General features: G+C 43.3%; 1 protein-coding gene across 1 annotated transcript; it reads right to left on the reverse strand.

Annotated features, from left to right (window-relative positions):
• Positions 1-4,677: 4,677 nt before the first annotated feature.
• LOC136351823 (zinc-finger homeodomain protein 9) lies at positions 4,678-6,259 on the reverse strand. The gene has a single exon (XM_066304219.1). The coding sequence runs from the start codon at positions 6,155-6,157 to the stop codon at positions 5,132-5,134; it is 1,026 nt and encodes a 341-aa protein (XP_066160316.1). The 5' UTR covers positions 6,158-6,259; the 3' UTR covers positions 4,678-5,131.
• Between the last annotated feature and the right edge of the window lie 11,522 nt (positions 6,260-17,781).

Below are 17,781 nucleotides of genomic sequence, written 5' to 3' on the forward strand. Positions count from 1 at the left end.
ATTTTCCAGTTTCTTCATATTCTTATAAGCTGGCTATCAATAAGATGGTTTTCTTTTTAGAAGGAGCTCTGTAGTCATATATATCCTATCCTAGTTGTTTGTCTGATTTTAAGATTCGGCAGCAAATGGCAGCTCGTATGGAGATAGAGATTTCACGATCCATTGTGATGCGACATGGCATGATTTGTCACACACCTGCAAAGTGATTGGAAAAAAAATAGGATTAAGCGCTGACGGCGGAAGCTTTGCGGTAGTCAAGTGGTCCCTAATCATGCGCGTGCTTGTCGTCTTAAGGTGATCAAATTGGGAAAGGAAGAATCACTTCTGTGCTTATCTCGGAGCTGGAACAGATTAGGACAGGATCAGGATGGGGTGAAAAAAAGATTTAAAAAAAGATTAGGACTGAAGTGCACGTTGCCATCGATTCCGCTGGCATTTGCAGCATGTTTGTGCAGTATAATTAGGAAGAATAATTTGATATCTAATCTGGGCATGTTCCAAACAGCTTATGGATATATGGATCATTCGAGCTAAATTGTTTTTTTTTACAAACGTATAATTTCTCAAAAAAATTCTGTATCACATAACTTTTCTATGATATTTGTTAGCTGGTATGTAATTTTTAAGTCATCCATATGAGCAATTTTCCTTTGACCATAATTTATCCAATCATTCCATTAGAATGGCGTTGACTAAATATATATCCGAAATCGGGCATCTAAAGATTTACTCCTTTTAGGTTTGTAGCTAGAATTTGATTTTTTTATATAACGGATATAGTAAGTGAAAAAAAGAAGAAGAAGATGCAACACATTCCGTGTCTACGTACGGTTGTTTTTAGTTGTCAACCATACTTAGCAACCATGAACCAACGAAAGCTACCACACTTGTGAGGTGATCAAATTCATTGACACATCTCAGCTATCGATCTTATCATACATTTCTAAATCACTGATTTGTGAGACCTAGTTAATTGAAAAAGAATATTTACCATAATTGTGGCACCAACTAAATAGCTATCAACTTATCTAATATTAGACGTGACAGACTATGATAAAGTGTGACCAACAACCAAACACTCCACAATGTTTTAAGGCTCCATAGGGCATGAATTTGTCCATTTTTAACATTTGTCTGTGACTGAATTTTGAATTGAATTTTTTTTTATCGCAGCACATTGTCAAATGTTATGCTTTAAGGTAGCACCCGGGATGTTGTCATCCTGCATTGATCCATTAAACAAAACTCAGGATCCAACTTCCATTTAGTACTCGTAACATGTCAGCGAATTCCATCAATTTAATAATATAACATGTTAACTCATGCCTCCTGCTGCCATCATGGTTCTACCAAAAACTCCATCAATATAATAATCTTAGGTATTTTATCTTATCTGGCTAGCTAGCATCCCTTTACCTAGGAAGACATCTACCTTTGGATTAAATTAACAGTTGTACATTTCGGGAACCTAGCCAAAGGAAGATCAGCATAGGGGGTAGAAGAATCTAAGGAGGCAATGCATCATGCAGCAATGGCAGGGGGTGGTATTATTTGTTAGGGTTTTGCCATCACATGATCCCCACCAACCCAGCAAAGAAATCTATCAAGACCTTGCAAGCCCATCACTAGAACAGGATAAAGCATGATCATCAGGGGCATCCGTATGATGAGTTCCCCTTAAAGAGGCATCACGGAATCATGTAAAACAATAATGCAAATCAACTCAAGAGGATGAGATATATATAGGCACCAAACACCTCTGGAAGCAAGGGTGTAAACATGTTAACTGGTTGTGTATACGTATGTATTTCTATATTAATGAATGACAATGTTAAAAATATGATTTGAACCCTCGCGTGGATTGAATGAAATGTACAACTCCATTGTCTAACCATCTGGCTATATAGATTATAATCAAAGTTTTGTATAGTATGACTAAGGCCTTATTTAGTTGGGAAAAAAATTTGTGTTTGGTTGTCACATCTATACGGACACACATTTGAAGTATTAAATGTAGTCTAATAATAAAACAAATTACAAATTCTACCAGGAAACTGCGAGACGAATTTATTAAGCCTAATTAATCCGTCATTAGCAAATGTTCACTGTAATACCACATTGTCAAATCATGGCGCAATTAGGCTTAAAAGATTCATCTAGCAATTTACACGCAAACTGTGTAATTGGTTTTCTTTTTTATCTACATTTAATATTTTATACATGTGTTCAAATATTCGATGTGATGAGTGAAAAGTTTTTGTTTTGGAAACTAAACAAGGCCTAATATATCAAGTATGTACTGTCTATGTGAAACATTGTTTGTTGTGATATTTTTTTATGGTCACAAACACTAAGGAACTAGAGATTTGCTATCTCATAGATTTTTTTTTCATATCTCATAGATTTGCTATCTTTGTAGAAAATGACATGATCACCAATATTGATCAGTCTCACTGTTGCTATCTTATATGGTGCTTGTTCTAAAAATATTAAGAGCAACATGGGTGTATTCTTTTCCGAAAATGACAAAACTTATTTTTTTTTTGTTGTGCATGTTTTTCTATAACTCCATGTCCCTTTCATGACCATGCATCTTATATTTTATTTTCTAATTTCTTTATTTGTAACATCACCAAGGGCACATGTCTTCCCCTTCGATGGTTTTCTTTCAAACTTTTTTATGGTCAACCAATATTGACCGTATGGCAATGCCGAAGAGGAAAGAAAACCAATAGCAGAAGAGTGGCTTTTGGATTGAAACAAAAAAAAAGAACAATGTTGCAATGACAAAAAAAAGAGAGAGAATTTTCTCTCGGTTATAACAAGCATGTAACTTATAGCATTTCTAGTCCAACAATAGCACTTCTATATTAACCCTTTAGCAAGCACAAATGTCCAAATGAAGTACTACTACTGGGTCTCCCATCCTTTACCATTTAGCGAATTCTGCGCTAAAACATCTAAAACATGTTAATCAATTGAACCAAGTTAATTAGCTGTGTACTATCTATGTCCTATAAAAAATAACTTTTGTATACGAATCTAGACAGAAGCTATATCCAGCATGCAAAAGTTAATTTTCCTTTTTGAAAGGAAGGATTATATGGCGAAAAACATAATAGAACGAGATGTCCAAATGTCCTATATGCAAGTCAACAATGGCAGATGCAAGGACCAGATCAGCAGACCATACATTTACAAATGAGACAACCTACAGCCCTGTGAAATCCAAGCATGGACTACTCCAGAGCCCAGATATTGCTCTGGCAGGAACAATACAGATCTGTTTGCATAACAATGTACACAATACAATGAGCTACTAATAATGGTTTTGCTGATAGAAAGAACCAAAAAGAAAATGGAGAGATGGGGGCAACACCCCCCTGCACAAACGCCATAATCATAATAATAATTATGGGGATGGATTGAGAGCAAATCATGCGCTGGGGTTTAGGAGCAGCAGGTGGTTCCATCGATTGCTTGCACCCTTTGGGAATTGAGCAGCAAAAGAAAGATCAGAGGGACCAAAACAGTAAAACAAAAAATCTATAAAACAAAGAAAAGAAAAGAGAAAAGAGCCTTGTTTTTTCTTTGGAGCCTGCTCTGTCAGGAGTGCCATGCCAACGCTAATGCCATCACGAGCGTAGCTGCATGATTTGGCTTGTCAGCCATAGTAACTGAGTGAGTGAGTGAGAGAGAGAGAGTGACACGAGCTAGCTAGCTCACTCTCTCTCTCTTCTCGGCCTTTTGGCCCTTTTCAGTGTCAATGCCGCCATCAGCTTTTCAAGAAGCCAAACCCCAGCCAGCACGACAAAAAGCATCCCCTTCCTCATATTCCATCCCATCGATCACCACCTCCTCCTCCTACACAGCAGCAGCAGCAGCAGCATAGCAAGCTAAACTCCCTTTTTAAGCCAGATGCTAAGACATTCTTAGCGCAAAGCAAAACCCATATCCTCTCTCTCTTGCGAACTGTCTACTGTACCAAACAAGAGAGCCCCTCTGCTGCACTTTTGGGAGTTGGGAGATCTTCTTCCTTCCTCCTTTGGTTAGCTCTTGGATTTGCAGCTCAAAGCTCTGCCTTTTTAATTCATGGCGTAAATGCCTGGAGGCTGGAGAGAGAGAAAGAGAGAGAGAGAGAGAGAGAGAGAGAGAGCTTCAATGGAGGAGGAACTCCTGCTTAAGACTGTGGCTAAGTGATGGCAAGCATGCCAGAGAGACTGTACCCCCAGTGTACAGTAGCAGACAGTGGACGCTCCCATCAATTCATTCCATTGTTACCTAATCGTCTGTTTCATAAGAAAATCGATCCACTAATACACTAGTGACAATTCTGAATGTTTCCAACAGATGCTATTAGTGATCAGAGTTCTAGAACTTCTTGTTGGTTCTTGGGAGGAAAGTAGTAGCAGAAAAGATTTGGAATTGGGTAAAATATGACAATATGAAAGTGATGGTTTAGCTTTAGCTTATACGCACGTTAGTTAACTGGAACACATGTTTGTCGTAGAGATTCATGCAAATACCTATGCAAAGCATCTTATAATATGCGCTGCTAATGATGTAGGTTTAACCGCGTAAAAAGTTAAGGGTGGCGCGCGGTTGTTGTTATTATTTTAATCGCAAAGAGCAAAGCGAAAGTACAAGCAAGTCAATTGATTAATGAAAGAACAGTAGTAAAAATAATAATAATAATAATAATAATAATAATAACACTAATTAAGTGAGCAGAGTGCAAGAGGTGAGGCTGCTTCCATTTTTGTATACATTTTTTCTCAAAGAGAAGAGAGATCCTAGAATTCTAGAAGGAAGAACCCTCTCCTCCTACCTCTGCTTCAAAGGGAGGACAAGAACAGCCAAGAGAGGTGCCACTTTTGAGATGAGATAATCTAATTAAAATCCCTAATTCTCCATCATCATCGGATCCCAAGAACATACAGGGATAAGGAAAGATTGGACTTCTTTCTCCTCTTTTTTTTTCTTTTGCTGTAACTAGGCATCAAGAACTGATCTGCAGCCGCGGCGTCCTTTCTTGGGGTTAATTTCTTGGATGAGCGATCTAAGAAGCAAAAAAAAAGGAAAATGGAATGATCACTGAAGGCTACTTGCTGTCTCTTTTTCTCTCTAGTTTTTATGCTGATTGCGGCGACGATGCTCCGTTCTCTTGGTGGTTGCCGGCGGCGATGGTGGCGGCGGCGGCGGCGGTGGCGGCGGTGGCTGTTCCGTTGATGTTGAAGTCGGTGGCGTGTGGAGGAGGAGGAGGAGGAGGAGGAGGTGAGGTGGGAGGGTTGAATGGCGGGGCGGCGGCGGCGGCGGCGGAGGAGGAGGAGGCGCTGCGGCGGGCGCTGTGGCCGCCGAGGTAGTTGTGCTTGTTGTTGTGCATCCAGACCTTGAAGACGCCCTTGCCGACGCCGATGTCGCGGCACCACTCGTCGACGATGGCCTCGTCGCGCTTCTGGAGGCGCCACCCGAGCCGCTCCGAGAGCTCCTGCATCCGCTGCTTCTGCTCGGCGGTGAACTTGGTGCGGAACCGCTTCCTCGGCATCCCGCCGCCGCCGCCGCCGGGGGGAGGCGCGGCCGCCGCCGCCGGCGACATCACCTGCGGCGGGAGCCTCTGCGCCTGCCCGCTCGACCCCAGCGACAGCAGCATGTGCGGCGCCGAAGGGTAGTACACCTGGTGCGCCACCGCCGCCGCCAGCGGCGGCGGCGGCGGGGACACGGACCGCTCGTCGTCGTACTCCGACCCGTCCGAGTCGGAGTCGGACTCGTCGCCATCCACCCCGGGGAGGCGGACCTCGGGCGTCTCCTCCCCGCGGTGCGGCGGCATGGGCGGCGCGGGCAGCAGCGCCGGCGGCGGCGGCGGCGGGGGGGACCCCTCCGGCAGCCGGCGGTGGAAGTTGCGGTGGCAGCCGCACGCGGCGCACCTGAGCGACGTCGGGTCGGCGGGGTTCGCCGCCGGCGACGGCATGAACTCCCCGCACCCGTCCAGCGCGTGCCCGCCCAGGCTCGCCGCGTGGTTCTTGAGGCACTCCCGGTACACCGTCTCTCCCCCTCCGCCGCCGCCCACCGCAGGCGCCACCGCCGCCGGCTTCGCCGCCTTCTTGATGGCGCCGTTGGGGAACACGAGCGGCTTGTACTTGACGTCCATGGCCTCCATGGCCACTCGCCCTTGACCAACCAAGCTTAAGCCTACTGCTGCTGCCTAAGCTTTGGCTTTAGCATGGGACGACGGGTCAAGGGAGTGAGGAAAACAACAGGTAAGGAGGTGAAGCGAAGGCGAGGAGATAAGAATAAAAAGGCCAAGGAAAGAGAGAGAGAGAGAGGTGAGAGAGTGAGACACAAGGGGAATAGAGGGAAAAAAAACTCATTAATCATGTAATTAGTGACACCAATAAAAGTTTGATTGGAAATTATTATATTTTTTTCTTGGAGATATACCATGAGTGCACTCCATATATTGAATTGAGTATGATATGGATGTGTCGTGACCGGATAAATACGGACCGTTAGATCGAAAGTTGACGGCGATACGGATATACGGTGACGCCGCAAACGACATCGGTTTTTTGTTTGACCCTTAAATTGAGCTGTCATTGACATCACCACATAACCTGGAGCTATGTACACGTGTAAATTATGTGTTCCTTGTACAGTTGTCATCGTGTATAACGAATATCGATAAAATTTATTGCACGTGTATTTTTGTGTAGTTATAGTATATTTTTAACGTTTTGCTGGAGACAGGCTATGACAGTGCATATTATTTAATATGTATTTATATCACGAGATTTACATATGAAATCGTTGTATTTATAATTAACACTAACGAAAATCTCAGAGAGGCAACAAATAGTCTTTTCTTCAATTTTTGTGACATTTACATTATTATATTTAGATAGATAAAACTGTTCAATCATATATCACTGACTAAGAAAAAGAACATTTTAGTGTTTTTTTCAAGATAGACCATGATTTATAACACCATAGTCTTGCATATCTTGCAGTTGTATTACAACTAGATATGTGTATGACTTGAATTGTGAATCAATGCCGTGTGACCACAGGAACAGAGGAGAGGATGGTTTTAATTTGACCCTCCATATGAGATGTCATTGACATCATCAGATGGTCAGAACATGTAACCGTTTTTACCACTATATGGAAAATCTCAATCATTATTTGACAATACATTCTTAGCTAAGAAAAATGAAGATTTGAATGACTTGTTACACATGCTCATATGTTATTGTACTTGAAGTAGATGTATATATGGACCGTTGGATAAGGATCAAAATAAGAGGGACACTGAACCAACTACATTGAATCCTAACATATACTATCATGGTAAAAAGAGAAATTAAGTAAACAATTGTTATGTATATTATTTTTTAAAAGAAACGAAGATATGAACTCCAAGGTTAATTCGGCAACTACAAACATATATGGCTCTTACATTAAACATCAACATGGTTAGGCCCCGTTTGGGTGAAGATTAAGTACGGAATGCAAAACGAGAAAATCATTAATGTATAATTAATTAAGCTTTAATTATTTGTATTTAGAAATTGTATTTATCTAATATTGTAAAGCAACTTATATATAAAAAGTTTTTACATAAAATGTATCGTTTAACAGTTTGAAAAACATGTTACAAAAATCGGGTTAAAATTTGTATGTTAATTAGAAAAAAAAGGGAAGCCATCTCTATAATTGTTTTTCTTAGTTAAATCTGACCTTCAACCTGAACTACCATGCACACGTTAGACATTTCTTCACCATAACATCAACAATTGTCCTATGTGTGATCAACATACTAACAAATTTTATCAACTAGACACAATAAATCTGGCATGCATCAGCTCTAACAGATTCAACCCTCAAGCTATGGGTGATGTAAGGCTGGGTTATACTGATAGATGGGCAGCACAGGGTGTACAATTGTACACCATCCCCCAAGCTACGTCCTGGTCCTCCTCTTGCAGCTTTACTACGGCCGTGTTTATTTCCTGAAAAAAGGTTAGAAGTTTAGAAAAAAAAAGTTGAAAGTTTAGAGCAAGTTTAATAGTATAGCCCACTACTAGCTTCAAATCATATATAGCCAATGTAATAGCCAATTCATACAATAATTGCTTACTACACAATTAGTACATGGTTCCATCTGTCATACACACCTTACGTCTTAAAGTCCGTGCTGCAGCTGGCTACAGATCTGTAGCCCGCTGCTCTTCTCTCTCTTCCTTTATCTCTTTAAAATATGTTTATAGCTGGCTTATAGCCTGCTATTGTACCTGCTCTTATATGTGTAGAAAAGTTTTGGATGTGATGTGATGGAAAGTTGAAAGATGAGGGTTGTTGGGACTGAATTAAACACGGCCTACACCATAACCTTTGCTTAGGGCTGCATCCTTTCAGGGTTTGGACTTTTGGAGCCTTTGGAGTTAGAGATAGATAGATACTAGATTGATAGACTGATAGAGTAGAGAGAGATACTCCCTCCATCCCAAAATGTTTGATGCCGTTGACTTTTTAAAAAATATTTGACTGTTTGTCTTATTCAAAAAATTTAAGTAATTATTAATTCTTTTTCTATCATTTGATTTATTGTTAAATATACTCTTATGTATATACATAGTTTTACACATTTCACAAAAGTTTTTTTTGAATAAGACGAACGGTCAAACATGTTTAAAAAATTTAACGGCGTTAAATATTTAGGGAAGGAGGGAGTATTAGCTAGAGGCAGGGCATCTAGCACAAAAGGTCAGAGGTGATGACATGAAACGAGATAGTGTGAGTGTAAATGGAGGGAGAGTAGAGAGAGGCCATAAATTTGGCCATTACTCACTGATGGCGAGGTAGTTGGCAGGGGTGGGATACGGCCGAACCACCGATCGATCAGCTGTTGACAGCCATCCTGGCCGTCGGATCCACACGTTCTAAGCTACGTGATGCACTTGCATGATGCGGTAAAAACTAAAAGGTTTGCTGCTGCATGGAGCAGTAAATGGAGAGATTGGAGGGGCTCGCAACACATCGTCCTGGAAAAAAAATCGTTGATGGTTGATTCGTTTTTTTGGCTCCGGTCGAGCTAGCTGATCAGAGATGGGAATGTGGAGTTAATTAGTGATGTACAGCACTAGCAGTTGTATGCGTGATGCGAGTAAATACCGGTGACTAGTGCTAAGTGGTACGTGCAATGGTACAGAGATGGGAGGGCGGTGTCAAGGCCTCAAGGGGATAGAGTGTAAGATGTGTTTCCCTCTAAACTCTGAAGATATTCAGTGTGGGTGCAGCATGTGCCGTTGGTACAAACTAAACCAAGCACGCGGTATGTATGGGTGGAAATTAAACACTAGAGACACTACAAGAGTAGTATGTCAAGTTGTTAATAGTGTGGGCCTGGAGGGCTGTAGAGAAAATTTTGTGAAATTTGGCCACCGGTTTTCTTAATTATTTCCCCTTTCCGTCTTCCGATCTTCCTAGCTGAGAAAATTGGGATTATACTATCGTAAAAGAGTGGTTTCACTGAAATGCTATCGCTTCAAACTGATTCACTAAAATGCTATCCTAAACTGAGAGGTATTCACCAAAATATTATTTTCGCTCTTTTAGGTGAATAGAAATGTTTTTCTCAATTTTAACTTTTTCTTGGACCAAAATACCCCTTATGCGGGGCCCACCTATCATACTCCCTAACCTCTCTTTTGTTCATGTTTCCCTCTTTCTCTCTCGAGGACGACGTCGGGAGCGGGGTGGCCAGGAGGCGGGCAGTGGCCGGCGGCGCCGTGGCGAGGGCGTGGCGGAGCGGGACCTGCAGAGGAGCGGCTTGGCCAGCCGCCTCAACTAGAGTTCGTGCCACGGATCGCCGCCCCCCAGCCGCAGCCACTGCCGCCGGTGATCCGCGTGTTCGTCGCGGCGCCTCCCCCGCTGCGGGCGGCCTTCTTCGCGCCCCCGCCGCCTTCTTCATGCGTCCGCTACCTTCTTCGTGCCGCCGCCGCCGCATCACCGCCACCGAGGAGCAGGAGGCGGAAGTGGACCTTGATGCGACGGAGGCGGCAGAGCCACTGGTCGACGGGCTAGGCGGGGTGGGACGGTGCTAACTGAGGGGCGGCGGACGTGAATGGAGGCAGCGACGCGACTGGACTGGAGGAGGAGCAGTGAGGGAACAGCGTGGGCCGCCGGCGCGAATGGAGACGCTGACTGAGGGGCGGCGGACGCGAATGGAGGCGGCGGCGCGAGTGGACTGGGGCAAGAGGGAGGGGAGGAGTAGGTAAGGGAGTGGCGGGGGCCGGCACCGGCACCAGAGCCGAACCCAATGCGGAGGCGCGACGGTGTTGCCGCTACCAATGTCGCTCCACACTCCTCCTCAGTCAGCGCCGATGCCGACGGGATGAGATCGATTTGATCGATTCCATCTTGTAAACCTATCTGAGGCAAGGGTATTTTGGTAAGAACAAAAATGAAAATAGAGCAAAATCATTTCTAGCAACAAAAAGACCCAAAATAGCATTTTAGTGAACACCCCTTAGTTTAGGATAGCATTTTAATGAATCACTTTGAAGGGATAGTATTCCAGCGAAACCATCCTTTTGCGATAGCAAAATCCCAATTTTCTCTTGCTAGCTAACCTCCGGTTGTAAGCCAACTGATATATCTTCGAGGATCTTCTCGTCGGTCGAGGTTTATTGTAAGTCATAACACTACTACAATATCCCTATTGGAGAATACCATCGTTTGTACCCGGTTCATTCTAAACCGGCACATATTGGCTTTTCTCACCCCCACGAGATCGGAAGGCCAAATATTTGAAGTGGAACGTATGCAAAGGTTTTGAAATATAGCAGCACCTATATTGCCCCAACTCCCATATAGATGCCGGTTACACTTGTTAATGGGCACATATATAAAAGATGGGCCTACCAATGGTAACCTGACCACTGTCGTATGTGGGCGAGACTATGGTGTCGGATTTAAAGAATAACCGGTATCTATATTGGTGATTTACATAGGTGCTGATTTCTTTTTATATACTATCTCCGTCCTAAAATGTAAGCATTTTTTATCCAGATTAATAGCTAAAATTGTTTATATTTTAGGACGGAGGTAGTAACTGATACCTAGAGGGCTGATGTGGCAAGTTAGATGTCAGACATGTGTAAGAACCAACACATATGTGTGACATATGTACATTTCGTCACCTCCTCGAGCTAGATGAGTGGAATAGAGCAGCTAGCGTCTTTAATTTTACTCGACCAGTAAGAGAAGTGGAGGTTTTGCTTCATATTTATAAAACCAGCACCGAGTACCGCTTTGTAGGTGTCGGTCTATGGTGAGTGGCAACCGGCACCTATAGGGGTTTATACACTAGTATAATTTACATTTGATAGAAGATGTACTTCAAAACCGACCACTTGATGATGGAGGCATGTTCCATAGAGAACATACGAGTATGAGATATGGGGGATGAAGGTAGTGATAATTCCAGTGATGAAAGCAGGTAGAGGGCAGCACATGATCGGTAGAAGTGTTGACAGAAAATTTCTTAATCAGATTATAACCATATATATTGAGGGAGGGAGGCAGTGGGTGAGCTGTCGTTGCTGCCGCCGCCAACTCCCTCGTGCCGAGCCCAACCTGTGTGGGTACGTACTCCGTTCGCTTCGCTCGATCTCGGTGGCGGCCTTGTCGCTGTTGCTGCCGCCGTCCCAGCTGTGGCCTGTGGGGCTAGTAGATGACTCGATCGGCGGATGGATGATGGGGTTGGGTTCGGGCGCGTGTTGTCTCGGCGGGGGCAGCAGCGGGCCTCTGCACATGGCAGCTGTGCGGCGTTTGGGCCCCGGCCGTGGGTGGTCGGAGTCAAAACCTCGGCCCTGCGTCGCCCGTCCGATTGGAGCTCCCACGGTTCTGATCCACTGCTCGTACGCGTGTTGTCTTGCTGCTGCTGGCCTGCTGCTGTTGTTGCTTTTTTTTTTCCTGAATTCTGGTTCGAGTACATTGTTCGCAGGGACAGGCAGGAATCTATCACGGCCCCCTTTTTGCAGGGCTGACCTGGCTGCTACAGATTACAGGAAAAACTCCTGTACTCGCCTCCTACCTTGTGGACAGTGCTTGTTGGCATGTTGCGCTTGGGGATATTACTCGGGTAGTACATGGCTGCACTTATTTTGGGACGGAGAAAGTACATCATACGTCGGGTGGTGAACTGTGAAGCCGTTGCCCATCTTTTCCACCTCTACTCCGGAGGTCTGAGTGCGCCGGTGGCCAATAGATTAAGGGGAACTTTAGCTCCGACTTTATCTTTCTTAGAGTTAGAGTTTAACCAAAATGTTTATAGTCACAAAATAAACCAGATAGGTTGAGCTGGGTTTAGTTACTCCACAACTCCACTCTAAATCAAGCTCCTGAAGTTAAATTTATAAGTTGAAGTCTTATCAAACAAGTTGTAAAAGAACCTTTGAATTAATTGTGGGCTTTCTTTGCTATACATTTACATCAAACAAGTTCTAAGAGAACTTTTGAATTAAGTATGGGCTTTCTTTGCTATACATTTACATGTCAGTGACCGTAAAGTCACATGACTTAAAATAAGGATCTTAATTTGTGGCGAAGCTATTTTTTTTAAAGAAAAAACCTAGCCAAACTAGATTGATAAGTGTGGTGACAGTGAACAACAGACACAGATAGAGGGAAGAGATTACGTGAAGTGAGTTTATAGGAAAGTCGTTGGGTGTGATAGGCAATATAGTTGGCTAAGAATATGGATGAAAATCAATTGGATTTTATTGGATAGTGGTCATACCACTAGGCCATAATTTTAAGCGAATTTGAATTTAGTGGAGATATATATATATGTATGCAGAATGGATTATTTCATACGTTGAAAATGGTATAGAGTTAGATCATACTCGCCTACGAAACATATTTATAAAATGTTGGATATTATATAGTTTGAAGGCATTGTGACATGCTATATACCGTGGCATGTGATCACCTAGCTTGTTTGGTGGTCCAGGTAAGACTATTACTTACAAGGGCATGGCAATTAGAGTCGAAGTTGATTTTAGGTTTTTGTCATCGTGGTTTTTGTTTCGTCGTGGTTGATTTTGGGTTTTCAATGTTACCGGTTTGTAACCATCCGAACATGCCCACAACCACATTGAGGTGTGGTGTTCATTTATATTGAAGATGAAGATAAAGTTAAGATATGAAGATAAGAAAACCATTGATGCATGATTAATTGATCGAGTTTTAGTTATTTTGAACTTGGAAAATAAATTTATTTGATATTTTAAAGTAACTTCTTATATAAAAAGTTTTCATACAAGATATACCCATTAGCAGTTTGGAAAAGGAAAAAGTACGAATTACCCTCTGAACTATCGCGGTCCACCGAATTACCCTCTAAACCCGAAAACCAGACATCGCTCACCATGAACTTCCAATACCAGATGAATTACCCCCCTCGACCCAATCCGGAGCGGTTTTGTCCTACGTGGCATACGAGTGGCACTCCAGTCAGCATTTCCCTTTTTTAATGGTGGAGCCCACTTGCCATATATACTCTCTCACCTCCTCTTTCTCATCTTCCCCTCTTGGTGGACCTCTGCCTCCATCTCCTCCCATCCTCCTCCCCCGAGTGGCTGCGGGCGTGGCTGGGCGAGCGCAGCGTGTGCGACTAGGTGGATGCGGCCGATGGTAAGCGCGGGCGCGACAGGGGGTAATGGATTGCCATACGTATGCCACGTAGAACAAAACTGCTTTGGATCGGGTCAAGGGGAGGTAATTCATCCGGTATTAAAAGTTCATAGTAAGCGATGTCTGGTTTTCCGGTTTATGGGGTAATTCAGTCGACCACAATAGTTCTGGGGGGTTTTAACTCGTAATTCTTCCTTTGAAAAATATACTAACAGAAACTTTGATAAAAATCTGTATGTTAATTAGAGAAGAACCGGGCCTGAATCTACGGTATATCATCCTTTTGAACCATGGATACCTGAACTCAGCAAGCAACGGTTCATGTCGATCCAAAAACCTATCCGTTCCAAACTGACCGAGTTGGCTACACCTACACGGTGCGCAACCAAGACGTCACCTGGGCTGGGGCTGGAGCAGGTGCAGGTGCAGGTGAAGGTGAAGAAGATGCAGCGTTCGACGGCGGGTGCGACGTGTAGCTCGCTCAAACGAATGGGAGAGACAGGATCAGCGGAGCGTTCCCTGACCCGGCATTACTGCCCTGCCGCAAGTCCGCAACGTGATACACTGGTGCAAAAAGGCTCTGAGCATGATCTCCAACTTTTAAATTTAACTTTAGATATTAATTAAGTCTGAAGTGAAGTGTGAAGTAGTCAGAATTCAGCTCCATCTCTTTATTTTGTAAGAGCGTTTAATCTAGCCTTCACAACTATTTTAGATAAACTGAAACTATTTGGCTGGATCCTAGAAAAGTGGAGTTAGAGCAGCTCAGTCACGGCGATCTCCGATATCCTGCTCGGTCCCTCCCGCGCCGTCCGGCCGGCCGAACCACAACAACCGATCCGCTGATCCGCCATTAGCAAATTGCACTCTCTCTTCCTTGTTTAATTCTCAGGCAGGCAATGGCGGCCCACGGCCTCTGCTTGGTTGGCTTGACAACCCGTGTCAAGTATAGCTGTCACGGCGATGGAGTAGCCGGTGGCCGAGGCAATTTAATTGGGGGGGAGTTAACGCCACTGACAAAACGCACGCCGGCCTGTAGCCCGTGTGTGGATGGAGAGAAGAAGCAAAGGAAAAAAAAACTCGCACGAGACAGGTGTGTTTAGTTCACGTTAAAATTGAAAGCTTGGTTGAAATTTGAACGATGTGATGGAAAAATTGAAAGTTTATGTGTGTAGAAAAGTATTAATGTGATGAAAAAGTTAGAAGTCTGAAGAAAAAATTTATAACTAACCACGGCGAACGTAACTGCACTCTTCGAGCCCGGGTTAATTATGTCTCTCTCTCTGCCCCCTCCATCTGCATGTCCTCTAAAATTTGGTTCGAGTGCTTAGGCCCTGTTTAGATGGGACTAAAACTTTTAAGTCCCTATCACATCGGATGTTTGAAAATTAATTATAAATATTAATCGTACACTATTAATAAAACCCATCCATAATCTTGGACTAATTTGCGAGACGAATCTAATGAGCCTAATTAATCCATGATTAGCCTATGTGATGCTACAGTAAACATTCTCTAATTATAGATTAATTAGGCTTAAAAAATTTGTCTCGTGAATTAGCTTTTATTTATGTAATTAGTTTTGTAAGTAGTCTATATTTAATACTCTAAATTAGTGTCTAAAGACAGGGACTAAAGTTAAGTCCCTGAATCTAAACACCACCTTAGATCAGAAAATTAACTGATCGTGAATCTTGGGTTCCTTGCAGAAACGAGCTCAGCGTCTACTACTCACGCAATGGTTCTGGTTCAGAGATTGATGGAAAAATAAATGTGTTGATTTGCTGTTTGGTTTTTGGTCTTTTCAGCTCACGTACGACACGATTCAGATCGATCGACCTTGCGTGCGGACAAGTCGATGCATGACTTGGATGTTACAGTGGCAGTGTGCAGGGCTGTGCTGTCAGGGCTGCGTTGTTCGGGCAGGCCGGACTATTCCTCGCTGTTGATGATGTTTCCTTTGGATCTTGCACTGCATTTTGCCATTGCCGTGGCGACCACAGGTGATCAACACCGATGTTGTTCTTTTTTTACCGGGAGGGAGTAGTTTTTCTTTTTTATCTTTCACAACCGGATGTGGTACTTGGTAGTACTCTACATCTTTATTATGGTCATGTTTTTTAGTAATTTACTCCTAACAACTTTGTCAGTGATTTAAATTGTAACTTTGTGGTCCGATGATGTGCTGTTTTTTCATGTTCGATGGGCCACGCAGAGTCAGGCTTCAGAACAGTACTACTACTCTGGTATACAGTGTATTCGTCGTCGTACGCACCATATCTCAGGCCGAGTAAATCTAATTATGGGCCCAACTGTAGTACGGGCCATTAATTATTTGGTCATGGGCTTGGGCCTGAGTCTATTTGCTATATTCTAGTAGTATTCATTTGTATCTCGATGAATTTTTTAAATAATGAATATTCATTCTGCCTTACTCCCTCCGACCCAAAAAAAGACAAACCATGGTTTCCGTATCCAACATTTGACCGTCCATTTTATTTGAAAAAATTATGAAAAAAACTAAAAAGACAAGTCACGCATAAAATATTAATCATGTTTTATCATCTAACAACAATGAAAATACGAATTATAAAAAAAATTCATATAAGATGGACAGTCAAAGTTGGATACGGAAACTCAAGGTTTGCCTTTTTTTTTGGGACGGAGGGAGTACTTTATTAGAAGGTAGTACAATCACTTCTTACAATTTTTTTAGCCTTGTCACAATACATGAAAATAACGAGAAACAAACTTAAACTACACCAACCCAAGAGGCTAAATCTACATATTAGTTAGGAAGTAATCATATTACTAAATCTTATATAAAGTTGGCGAAGATTTGCATTACTGTCTCCTTAAACTCCGGCATGCAATATGAATTTGCTTCTTATCATCGCCACACCTCTGTAACTAGTCCTAAGGTTAGCCAGTGTGTCATCTTGAAAAGTATCTGTATATAAGATTAACTTGAAGCTTTATTAAAAAAAGATATAATTTCTAGTAATACATAGAGCGCAATATAAAGCAGGTGCTAATACTAAAATATGTTTTTTTGGCAACACTAACAAGCCAATTACTGAACAAATGTGAAATTATTTGGTGGTTTTAGCTATAAAGAAATAAGAATAGCTCTCCAAAGAAATTTATCAAATTGGCAATTAAAAAGTAGTTGTTCAATAGTTTAATCATGCATGCAAGAGTATTACTTTTGTTTACAGCCGATGCAATTTATTCGTCGGTTTTGGTACACTAGGATGTCACGTTGCATGCCACGTGTACCAAGTTGCCATGTTAGTAGTGGAGAAAGAAAACCCTACCTACTAGTGCCTTATTTGTCCCCCACTCTCTCTCTCTCCTCCCTTCTTTCCCACATGAGGCAGCGATGAGCCATTGATGAACTTGGCGGAGGAGCCAAAGCTGTCAATGAGCTCTTTGATTTGTCTCCGACCCCTTTTGTCTTGGCGCCGCTAGGCTTCCACTGCTAGGCCGCCCCTCTCCTCCCTCCATCCACTTTCCCACCTCTGACAGGTCTACTCCATCAGCAAAGCTAAGAGAGGACAAGGGCGGCGATGAGCTCGACGCGTTTGTGGTGGCACGTAGCTCCGGACGATGATAGATACACGCGACACAGAACAACCCTCCTCATAGCATCAACAGCGACAGGTCTAGATTTGGAGGCCTGAGGCACAAACCGCGCTGGAGATGTAGACCTCACCATAGCCATACGTGTAACTCAGGCTCCTCCCCTTCACCGGGGTTGTCTCCACCTATACCCAAGCTCTACCATCGTCAAGAGCTTTGTGCTCAACCACTGCCATTGTCCTCATTGAACTCGGGGAGGTAAACTATAGTCGAAGCTCGGCGAGGCCGCCGTCATGGTCCTCGTGTGTGTTACTCCAACGAGCTTCACCACCCTATTGAATTCCTCTACGCGGCCATTGGGAACGACAAGCAAGGCGCATGGACTCTTGAAACACGCGGCGACATCCGACTACATCTGCCTAGAACCACATGTACTTGAGGAGCACAAGCTTCCGAATGGAGACGCCCAATGGCTACTTGGGTGGGATGAGGCCGACTAGCACC

This window comes from Oryza sativa, chromosome 9 (genome assembly GCF_034140825.1).
Source record: "Oryza sativa Japonica Group chromosome 9, ASM3414082v1".
Taxonomy (NCBI): Eukaryota; Viridiplantae; Streptophyta; class Magnoliopsida; order Poales; family Poaceae; genus Oryza; species Oryza sativa.

Bases quoted from the DNA above. Each gene is read 5' to 3' on its own strand.
- LOC136351823 (XM_066304219.1), bottom strand. From the start codon at position 6,157: ATGGAGGCCATGGACGTCAAGTACAAGCCGCTCGTGTTCCCCAACGGC.